The sequence below is a fragment of the Parasteatoda tepidariorum genome, chromosome 2 (genome assembly GCF_043381705.1).
Source record: "Parasteatoda tepidariorum isolate YZ-2023 chromosome 2, CAS_Ptep_4.0, whole genome shotgun sequence".
Taxonomy (NCBI): Eukaryota; Metazoa; Arthropoda; class Arachnida; order Araneae; family Theridiidae; genus Parasteatoda; species Parasteatoda tepidariorum.
The window spans coordinates 40,884,769-40,896,562 of NC_092205.1; the positions used below are offsets into that span (position 1 = coordinate 40,884,769).

An 11,794-nucleotide genomic window follows, 5' to 3' on the forward strand; every position below is an offset into this window, starting at 1 on the left:
GAATGTAGAAACTGAAAAATGGAAACATGTTTATTGCAAAGTAATAATATTAACTTAAGGTTTCAGTGAGGTGACAATAGTTTCAATATCACACAATACACTTATTATAAAAATAAGACAATATCGGAATATCAGAAATTTTCTTATACTTAAAAGCACTATTCTTGCATAATGCCTTTTTTCGGCACTAAAACTCCTCTTGCCATTCTGTTATTCTTTAGACAAACATTTTTACACCAGAGTCAAACTCTATTACTTGCTCATTAGCCTTAAATATTTGGCCGAGGGACAATTTTGCTAACTGATGGAGATTAATATTTTTTAAACTAAATATTATGCATTTCTAACTAGTTTAATGGTAAAGGATATCAAGTGAATGGGACAGTATAAATAAATATAATATTCTTTTATTTTTTTTTAGAAAGCGGAAATACGCCTAGTTCAGAGTTTTCTATCATTGATTATACTGCTCAACAAAATGTTCCAACCAAGTAAGTATAATGCCAGTGTAATTAAAATTTCTTAATTTCAGAAACAATTTTTAGCTCTGATAAAATATGTTTTAAGTTATGGAGTTCAGATAGAACTATTTTTATATTGATATTTTGATTTTGATAATTTTTTTAAGAAAAAAATTTTTTTTAGTTAATTAAATGGTATTTACTTTTTGCCTACTTCTTAATTATTTGGCATAAACAATTCAAAATAATAAAATTAAGTATTATGTTTTATTATTTATTTTTGTGAAATAAATAATATTATTAAAATTATTGTTTTTCATTTGTTTCAATCTAAATTTAATTAAAATTAAATCATTGTTGATTAAAAAATAACTATATTTAGTACCTATAATATTAATTTTTACACAAGATTTGTCATCGTACCTAGCTCCTAAATAATCAGATATGAGACTTAAACTGTAGTTAAATTAATTCAAACTTTTTAATGTTGTGACGCTCTAATAAGCTTTTTTTTTTTTCCTTAAGACATAGATTTTTTGAAACCCTCCAGAAAAAAATATGGAGAAATTGTTTTATCTGTTTAATGTAAAAACGTATGTGAACAAATTTTTAATAGAGAAAGAAACTCAACTGTCCCATTAAATATATAGGTAACAAGACTAAATATATAAATCGCTTATACAATAATAACTTATATTTTTTTAATATATATATTTGTTTTAAGTCTGAGAAAAAATTTATCTTATCTTCATATTTATTAATGTAAGAATTTTAATTGTGTTACCCTCTGATTTGCTTCCTCTTCTCCCAAGTTGTGAAATGCTAAATTACCTTTTTATGTATAAGTTCTTTAATATTGATACAAGCAATTTTAAATATTGATAGTATTAGTTATTCAGGGTGGCCACCCACCTGGAAAACCTTGAAAACCTGGAATTATCAGGGAATTTTTTTATACTGGAAAAAACCTTCTTATTAAGCANTGGAAAAATCAGGGAAATTTAAAATCTGATTTGAGTGGCCACCCTGGTTATTATTCTGTTTAACATTTTGAATTTTTATAGCAATATGACTGTTCCTAGACAATCAAGTTATTCTGCTCAAGATGTTAGTTGCTTAAATAAAAAAGGAAATTTGTTACTTGGTTGTTCTGGTACAGGTCCTGGTCCTCCTCCTCCTAATGTAAGTAGAATTTGTAGGAAATTTTCACATTTTTTTTTTTATTTTATTTCCTCTTTAAGACTGGCTTGCACTTATGAGTTTAACTTTTTTATGATTAATGATGGGCTTTGCTTCTTTCTTGTTATCTCTTACAAAGGAATTGCTTAGCAATTAAGTGGAAGCCACAAATCCTAGGATTATTCTTATTATTTTCTTCATATGTAGTTATGTTGGTTTGAAATGGTGTCATTCATTTAGTTGATGTTTCCCTTAAAATTATAGATATTTATTAGTTTCTAATTTTCTTCAACTTCTTACTTAAAATGCATCAAAATTTGGGTTAAATTGAAAGGTGTATTAAATATTTACAATTTAGATAATGCTTTTGAAAATTATTATATGCAGTATTTATATACAATAGAAAGTCCCATATCCGGAATCGTTGAACTTCACAACCCCGGAAAATAGATTTTTCCGGATAATAGGTCTTTAAAGTAAACAGGTAAAAAAAAAATTCTTCATTCGATGACAAATAGACAATAATTAGCGTCAATTTCAATCTAATCTGTTGGTCATTCAAGTAAATTAAACCGGCCAGAAGATTTCGCTAATCTAAAACAGAGTGCCTGGCAGACAGATTTGTTGCACATTCAATAAAAACAATCTTTAACTTGAATTTTATTCCACTATTTCAAATAAGTAATTAAGTCCCAATAAAATTTTATAAAATCTTCTTCTATTATGTAAAAAAATAAACGTAAATTATATCCTAAAAAACATTCACAAAACAGATAAGATATATTACCTCAGTCCATTAGCACCCTTCGATAAAGTCGCACATTAATAACCTACAACCATATTTTCAACTGACCGGAACGAGATAAAACACACGTGTCAGTCAAACTGAATATCCTGTGTTGTTGTTATGTCATCCGCATCGCCGATGTGAGGCCATCCACAATGGGCATAGGCATGACATCATGGGAGAAGAGAAGGAAAAAAGTGCATAAAGGACACTCCGTTTTTACAACATACTCGATTAGCAATGATTCTGCTGTGAATCTGTGTGGTTTTGCCGATTTTTTTTCGGTAGCTTTTGAAACGGGTTTTTACCTTGTTTTTTAAATCTCAATGTTTTAATAGGATATTATTTTTATTTGCAATTATTCCGCAATCTAACGTAAATTTTCGATTGCTCATTTGTGGAATTGCTTTTTGATATCTCGATTTGTAACACTTTTTATTGCAATGTCAGGGTTCCCACGGTCCTTAAAAGTCCTTAAAAACTGCTTAATTTTTATTTTAGAAAATAAGGGCCCTTAAAAGTACTTAATTTTGGTATAAGTTTTTTAAAAGTCCTTAATTTTTTACCATCACTAAGGATAAGCAGAATGTTGCATAAAAATTTAAATATATTCAACTAAAAGATCCTCAGATTTTAATAATCATTTTATTCAGTTAACATTGCAAATTAATATACTGTTTTTTAATTTTTGTTCAATTTTTGGTTGCTTTAAAATTAGTTCATGTTTTTCACCAAAATGTTTAGTAACATTATGTAAAGTTAATTCATAATAACATGTTTGGCTGGAAATAATTTTGTTAAAGTTTATCATAAAAGTAATGATAACACGTTTGCTGGTCTAGTAGCGAAATATAAAAACTTCCTGTAATAATTTTTCAATGTTTTTGCCAATTTTCTTTATTTACTTTTTTTTAGTATGCATGAAAAAAATTGCTTTTATACATGAAAAAAATTCTTTTTTTACTTTTTTTTTAGTATACATGAAAAAAATTGCAAATCTTAATTTCTGCACACTTAATTTTACAATTCAATTTCAATGAAATCATTAAAAATGGAATACAGATTAGTTTAATGTGTTAACTTTTATAATCTAAATGACGTTAACTTTTAACAATCTGAAATTTTTTTCTTCAAAAAACCCGTCCCGAGTTTGCAAAAATAGCCTGATACTTCTTTGCCGAGCCCTGTTAATTAATACAATTATATCAGTGCTTACATTGTAATAAAATTATTTATTATTATTGTTTTTTTATTGGTGTTTTTAGAAAGGTAAATAATTAGCACTGTCACTGGTTGCATAAGTTCTTAATTTTTCAAAGAAGTGCTAAATTTTTTCAATAAAAAGTCCTTAAAAGTGCTTAATTTTTGCTTTGCTAAAAGAGTGGGAACCCTGAATGTGGTTTTCACGATCCCTGCATACTCATCCCTGCATACTTTATATATTATTCAATTACTAAATATTAAAATTTTTAACTATTGCTGAAATTAATAAATGACTTCTATTAAAGCATTGATAATTACTTAGCAATAAATTAAATATACCATTACAAGCTATTAGATAGTGTATTGGAAACTAGTAGATTACTAAATCGCTACTATTAGAAGTTAGCCAGAAAATTGATTTCAGTACTGTAGCCTCAGATCTACTATATTTGTCTTTGTGTCTGAAAATTGACCTTTATGTCAATGTGTAAAAATAAATCAAACAATCATAGTGCAATTGAATTCCACCTTCCAAGTTTTCCATTTTAAATTCAAATTCCCTAATCAAATCCTATTAGAAATTGTAAATTGTTTTCTAGATTGGAAGTAATACCTTAAAAAAATGCTTTTATCTTTTATATTCATGTATCAAAATTAAACTATTTTTGACTACTTTATAAAATCTACATTTACTTTTGCAAAAACATTTGCTGATTCCTTTGTTAAAATATTTCTGTGTTATTTGTTCCTGAAATCCTGTATTATTAATTCTAGAATCTGAAGAAAGCAAAGAGAAATCTGGAAAGAGGTAATTTTTTTTTCTTAAGTCTTTGTTCAATAATGCAAAACGTAAATAATTAAAAATGTAATTTCTTAAATGTATATTTATGTTTATATTATATTTAAAATTTGAGTATTATCAGGAATAAATATATTTTTCTTCATAGTTACAAACCCTTTTCTTTTATTGATAATAAACAATAAAATTTAATTCATGTAAATTAAGTTCATTTCAATGGCATTTTTGCAAAAATTAGAAATTTTCATGTCTTTTGAGGGGTCAAAATTAACTGTTTTTGAAGTAAAAAGTAAAATTTTTCATTTAGATGAGTTGGCTATTGTACTGTATGAGTTGGTATTGGTGTGAAGACTCACTGCTACAAAACTCAGATGAATATAATAAAACTTGTTCAAGAAGTTTCCATAGGCAAGAAAGAAAAATGTTTTAAATAATTAAGCTTTTTTAATCGAACAGACGAACAATATTTACAAAGTGGATAATTATATAAAGTGGATAATTATTTTTAAATTATCATAAATAATATAAGAAAGATTTGTATGTTGAAATTCTTCATTATATCATAGATATGTTGAGTAACATATATTGATATTTGACTTAGACATTTACTGACTTAAAGATTAGTATAGAAAGTACATGATAAATATAATAGCTGAGGTTTTATCTGCAATTAGGTTCTAAGGACTTTGTATGGTTTTTTCGGAATGTCCAGTAGATAGCAGCGCAATGCAATACAATTTATAATCTTCGTAAAAACATTTTTTAAGTTCTCACAAAAATACTCTATTAAATAATTTGAAAATGTAGTTTATCCTTTTATTGCTCCAAACTTTTTAGCTATCGTTCAAGTTTCATATTTCCATTCTTATTTAAAATAAAGTTTTGCCTTTTTTCTTTAAAGAATTTTTTAATTATAAATTATTATTAGTCTAAAGACATCTTTTTTTATTTAGATAATGATGAAAGCGAGATTGAGATTCGAACAAAGAAATCGTAAGTATTTTGTTGTTTCAGCTTTAAAAGAATTTATTTTTGAATCCTATAATCTTTATCTGATTTTGTGATAATAAGAGAGTTTGATGTTTGAAATTTAATTGATTCAATTAGAAATTTAAAACCCTAATATAAAGGTAAAATCAATATTTAAAGTTAAAATAAATCATCTTTCAATTAAAATATATCATATTCTGCTAAAGTTAATTGAGCAGAATATTGACTTTTACAACATCATAATAAAGGCTCAATAGTGATATTCCCTGAGCTTCATCTGTAAATGCAGTACTATCATAATCCCTATGACAGAATTTTTTCGGGCTTTCTGCGACAAATCTCTCCAGCATTAATATCTTTCTGCAAGATACTTTTAATAATAACAAATATATATGTTACTAATTTAAAGTAACAAAAGCGTGAATTGCAAAAGAAAAGAAACTTATCGGAAAAAATAATGTAATTTTTAAAATTTAATATGTAATATTTTTTATTCTATTATTATAAGCTATATTCTCGCATTTTGTAGGGAGAAAACACACTAATTATTTCCTTTTTCTTTCTTTGTAAGTCATCATCAAATTTAAAAACAAATTAAAAATAGTGAAATCCACAGCAGTAACTAAAGAAAAAAAAAAGATCGACAGCGAAATCACGCCAAATCGAACTCTTTAAAAAGGGGGGTTAAAAATGCTTGTTTTCATTTCACGATTCAGCTGTTATAATAAATAATATCAGATTAAAAATATCAGGTTTTAAAGACTATGTGGAAATCAATAGCAATAACTGCCAAAAAAATAGAACGAATATTTCTGCAGAAAAGGAAACCAAAATGTTTACTTCATTATTCTCAAATGAAAATAGAAAAATTTACAAGTCTTTTTTTTTCCCACTCCCATGCACAAGAATGGCATATAATTTTGAATATAATTCTGAAGAGAAGATAGAAGCTTTCGAAAATTTTTGCAGAAAAGAAATCCAAAATTTTTTGAACAACAATCTGAAAAATCTTTCTGCAAGAACTCAGTAACATTCTGCGACAATGTCGCCGTGTCGCCACGATTCTGCCACGGGGATCATAATAAAAGCCTCTCTTAGCCTTAAAAGCATTTTTTCATCAGGTTGCTCATGTCACTAGTATTCCCTTTTATAAACTCAGTATATTTAATCATCTGGCCTAATTTGAAAGATAATTAAACTAACATGGCAAATAAAACTGGATACTATATAAAAACTTAATACTATATAAGCTACAGACCTGCCAACTCATTGGCTTTTGTGTCCAATTTTAGAACCTCAGACTACCTAAGTATTTTCTCAGTTGGGCACCTGCACACTTAGCATGTATCTCTTGAAACTCTCTCCTTCATATCGGTGGCGTGATTTAAGTAGTTGAGTGTATTTGGCTCATCGTTAGAGTTTTCACTTTTAAAAATAAGAACTTTTTATAAAATGTCTGATAAACCAAGAACTTTAAAAAGTATAACCCTTTTAACAAAGCGTATGCATATGATTTCTATTTAAGAGTGATATCTTAATTCATGCTAAAGTAGATAAATTAAATTTTATTTTAATTGTTTCTTTTTTAAGCTTGATAATCTGTGTTTATGAAATTTGAAATAAAAGATGGCAAAACTTGCTTATTGGTATTCTAGAAACTTAGTTTTTTGCTTTACACTAATGAAGACATTTAAATTTTCGGATCTATGCAAAAGGGTGTAAAGTTAGTAACTCAAAAAGTAATGCCTACAGTGTGTTAGCCAAAACCGAGACCTAATTTTACTTTTTACCATAACAAATTTTGGAGAATTTGTAGACTGGAGAAACAAACCAGATAAAAGTATCTGCAAAGTTATCATATACTGTTTTTTAAAAATTGCCAGATGAGTCACTCAGTCTGCTTTAAAATATATTATTTTGAAATAATCTTTAAATATCAATAATTTTGTCTTAAGTATTTACATTTAACAGAAAATATTGTCAATATTTGCTTTGCCACTCAACTCCTTAAAATTGCTCCAAAAGAATCTTAAAATAAGAAACATGCCTTTTCAAGGAATATTTATCTAAGAATGTTTCAATAATTGTAATTCAAGAACGTTTAGTATTGCAACTTTGATAATTTGTCTTTACCGTGCTCTATGCGATTCCAGTAGTCGGTTCCAACGTAAATGTTTTAGTATAGTAGTACTTATCCTATGCTACTAATTCTATTGGATTATGCCAGTTTCTCCTGATTTAATGAAAAATACTCTTGGTCTTTATGTATATTTTTTCAAAATTCCTTAAAGTTCTAATAGTTTCTTAAAGAAATCCCTTTCAAAATGATTTTTTCCTGCAGTTTATTGCTTGGTTGAGTACTTAAATTAGTACTGCTATATAATAAAGTAAGCCTCTTTTATACTTATCAATTTGAAGCTTTTTTTTAATGTTGTAAAATTTCCGTTTTCATTATTATCAATTTAAGTTATAGTCACTTGAAGTTTATACCAAGTTATGTATGTGGGACTAGGATATTAATAAGCTAAAAAGTTTTAAAATATGACCTTAAAAATGCACAAAAAATTAATTCGAAAAATTACCTTATATTGAAAAATATTCTTTAATTTTCAATACAAGACCCTTTTTTTTTATGTCCTAACCTGTTTTTTTAAATTCATTGAAAAAAAAATTTTTATTTGTGAGAAAGATAAATGTAAATAAATACCTGATAAAAATGGATAAGTATTTATTAGTCTTTAGTTACAATATTCAAGAAAATAAGAATTGCATAGAATTACAAAATGTTTTTTGGTATTCTTAAAATCAAAAATATGCCTTTTGCCTGAAAGTTAATTCTTTCATCTTGGAAAATTGCAATCAATAATAACATTTGTTATTGGAGCATACTTAAAATACAAGATTAAAAGTAAAATTGACAGTAATTTATAAACAAAGAATTAACTCACAAGCAAAACGCTTTGAAAATTAAAAAATATCAATCACATTTTATTTTTAAAAAATCTATAAATGCCCTTTTTAAGAAAAAAAGACCATAGATGCATTTATCATCATCCTGAGCCTAGTAGTTATTAGCTTATTATTTATTTATTTGCAATAGTAAATATGACATTTACAGTATATTGTGTAATCTCTTAGATATTTTTTTTTCATGTATGCTTCAACTACAAAAGGTAGATAGAATAACAAAATTTATGAACATAATATTTCCTAATTATAACTTTTGTATACTATTTTTATGTATCTGATTATTTATTTTTTTATGATATTTTTAGTAAACCAAGATGAAGTAAAACAAATATTTTCATGTTGATGGCACAAATATAAATGAGCAGAAATGTTCATAATGAATTACTACAGAAGAGATCCTTGAGGGCCATTTCAAGCCTGATTGCTGCTTGAGGAAAACCACATCTAGAGTGGTTTTAATTAGATATCACATGAATGATATCTAAGTTTCCCTCCCTGCTACAAAAGGCTAAGCATCTCACTGGCCAGGCATAGCTGTGTGGTCTGCTATAGACGATGTTTAACCTTTGGAATAAAGTCGCATGTAGGAATGCCATACTGTATAAAATCATACAGTTGGGAGTTGATTTAGATCATCCATCTGCTGGTTACTGATAATCTATTTGATAGTCGGTAATGAAGTATTTTACTTCTCAAGATCCTTATGCAGATCCTGGTATATTTTAATGCCTTATGTCTTCTGAAATTCTAATCATTTAGAAATGGTTTCAGAAACACTGTTATTTGCCTTTTCATTAATTTCTGTAGAAAAAAAATCAATTTGTTTAAATGTCATGTTTAATGTCCTAGCAAACAGTCTTGCAATTTGAATACTCATTTGTTTTTTAAAAAATATTTAAATATAGGTGGGAATCTACTTAAAAGAAATTTGGGACCATTAATAAATCCTTCGCAAATCATTTAATCGTCAAAGTGAATCCCTCACAAATTATTTTATCACAAGAATGCACAGATTATTTCGGTATAAAAGCAGACCCTTCCCAAAAAATATAATCCCAAAACTGGATCTCCACAATATTTTTTAGTTTAAAAAAAGTCATTTTACAAAACTGTTCGTTTGAAAAATGAAATTAATATTATCATTAATTCATAATTTGATTTTAGTACTCCTTGAAAAGCATTGTTTTGTGTGTTTTTTCCCCTTTAAAATGGGACTTTACTTTCTTGCATACATATAAACTGAATCATGTCAAAATAAGAAAGAATAGGATTCCATGCTAAGATTCAGATAATTAGGATTAGATTTTTCTCAAAAATTTTATATTTACGTATGAGTAGATTTTCTATATAATTTCCCAAAAACATGACCATTTACAAAAAGTTTAGAATCACTTCTTAAATATTTAATTAAGCATTTTTTCATGATACAAATTTTCTAAAAAATAATTGCCTTACTTAGACATGTATTTATTGCTTTAATGTTTATTGTGGCTTTTTTTTTATGCGGTTTTTATTAGGGATGTAACAAATAGGGATTTGGTCAAAAGTCGAGTATTCGACTGATTTTTCAAAAATATTCACACAAAAAAAACATTTTAAAAATGATATATTAATATTTTCATATTTTCGTGTATATAAATAAGTTTTAGTGATTAATAAAAAATACTCAAAACTTATCTACATTATTTGTGCGGGGTAAAGGTGAGAAAAAAAAATTATAATAGAAATATGTAATAGTTGTGTGTGTGTATGTATATATATATATACGTCTATTCTTTCATTCTTGGATTTCCTCTTTTTTACTTTCTGACTACTCTCATCCCTGCAGAAAACGTGATGTGCAATCCAATTAAACACTCAGTCCTTACGGTATTACTAAAAATAACTACAAACATATTCCACCTAAAGCCATGGTGGCTCAGGAGATAGATAACTCGCCTTCCAATTAGATGAACCGGCTTCGAATCTCAGCAATGGCTGGTGGATGCGAATTCCGCTCCCAGGTCGTACCGAGTGCAAGCTGGCATAAAATATCCTCAGTGGTAGGCGTATAATGGGTTTAGAGACCTCTGACCATCAGATTAACCATGAAAGGTTTTCCTCTTCATGCAAAGCAAATGCGGGTTAGTTCCATCAAAAAGTCTTCCACAAAGGCAAATTTCTCCCAACACTTGATTCAGGTGTTACCTTGTCTTCTAGGTTAGATTCAAAATTACAAGTCAACGTAGTTGAACATTGGTAGTCATAAACTCTGACAAGTTCTGGAGTAGAAAATCGGATTACGGAGAGCACTGCATGTTTTGATTTTATTGAAAAAGTAGCACTATAGAGTTATATTGATGGCTATCCACCCATGAGATTTGAAAACAACTAAGTATGGATTTTAGAGAAAAGCGTTCATTTTTTTTTTACCTTTCAGGTTTTATCTAAGGGCTATAAAATATCGGGTTAATTGGCCAATTTTAAATAGGGTCTACATTGGATGAATAACGTCTTTAAAATATCAGGTGAATTGTACAATTCTATATATGGCCTACATTGGTTAAGTAACGACNTATTTATTTGTAAAAAAGCATTTATTTTAGGATTCTAAAATGAAAAGAGATCAAAAACTTTCAATCTTTTAAAAATTATTACCCTTATATTAATTATTAATATGTTAAAAATAATTTTTTCATGTAATGTATCAAAATTATTATTCCTTATGATTGAGTTAAATTTGTTTCAAGTATTTTGTAATAATATTTAATCAGCTATTTAGATAATTTGGTTTTTGCCGGTTTTTATAAGGTTTTTGCCACTGTCCTGGCAAAAAACCCTTTTTGCCGGCAAAAATTCCAACCCTGGCTAATAGCATAATAATTTGATTACAATGCCCATTACAATTATTCTCATTTTGTTGTATACATTTTCAATCATTTTAAAAATTTATTGATTTTTAAACAGCCATTTAAATGTACAGTGCTTTTTTATTTTTTTTAAAGTTTTTTATCCAACTGCTCTGGATATGGGACTTTACACTGTAGTTGTAACATGATTGCATGTAGACGATTAAATTCTTCCCTCTTCATTTTTTTAATTGACTGAGCATTTTGTGAAGATGAAAGGAATCCTATCACCTGTTTTTTGTGTTAAAAAACTGGTTTCCCACTTTGATTGTCTAAAAAAGATTTCCTACAAAAAGAAGTTAGCTCCTAATTTTCTGTTTTCCGCTCAACTGTATTTCTATTCTTTGAATAATATAGTAACTGTTCGGAACTGTGTGTTCCTCATGCTCTGCTGTTAGTTTATTGAATGTATTTTGTGTACTCTCAGAAAAGATAATTTTGAAATTTTTTGTCTTCCATTTAAGATAACATAAACTGCCTTGTAATTCATAGAGTTCGTTTTAAAATTCATCCTTAA

General features: G+C 27.4%; 1 protein-coding gene across 9 annotated transcripts in view; it reads left to right on the forward strand.

Moving 5' to 3' along the window:
* The window catches only part of LOC107452551 (putative uncharacterized protein DDB_G0282133), a 66,032-nt gene extending 55,897 nt beyond the window's left edge, over positions 1–10,135 (forward strand). For all 9 annotated transcript variants that reach the window (XM_043046741.2, XM_043046743.2, XM_043046745.2 and 6 more), the window contains 5 exons: positions 422–491; positions 1,526–1,643; positions 4,405–4,438; positions 5,383–5,422; positions 8,695–10,135. In XM_043046741.2, the coding sequence (XP_042902675.1) occupies positions 422–491; positions 1,526–1,643; positions 4,405–4,438; positions 5,383–5,422; positions 8,695–8,707 (275 nt within the window). In that variant the 3' untranslated portion in view covers positions 8,708–10,135. The remainder of the gene's footprint in view (positions 1–421; positions 492–1,525; positions 1,644–4,404; positions 4,439–5,382; positions 5,423–8,694) is intronic.
* Positions 10,136–11,794: the final 1,659 nt, after the last annotated feature.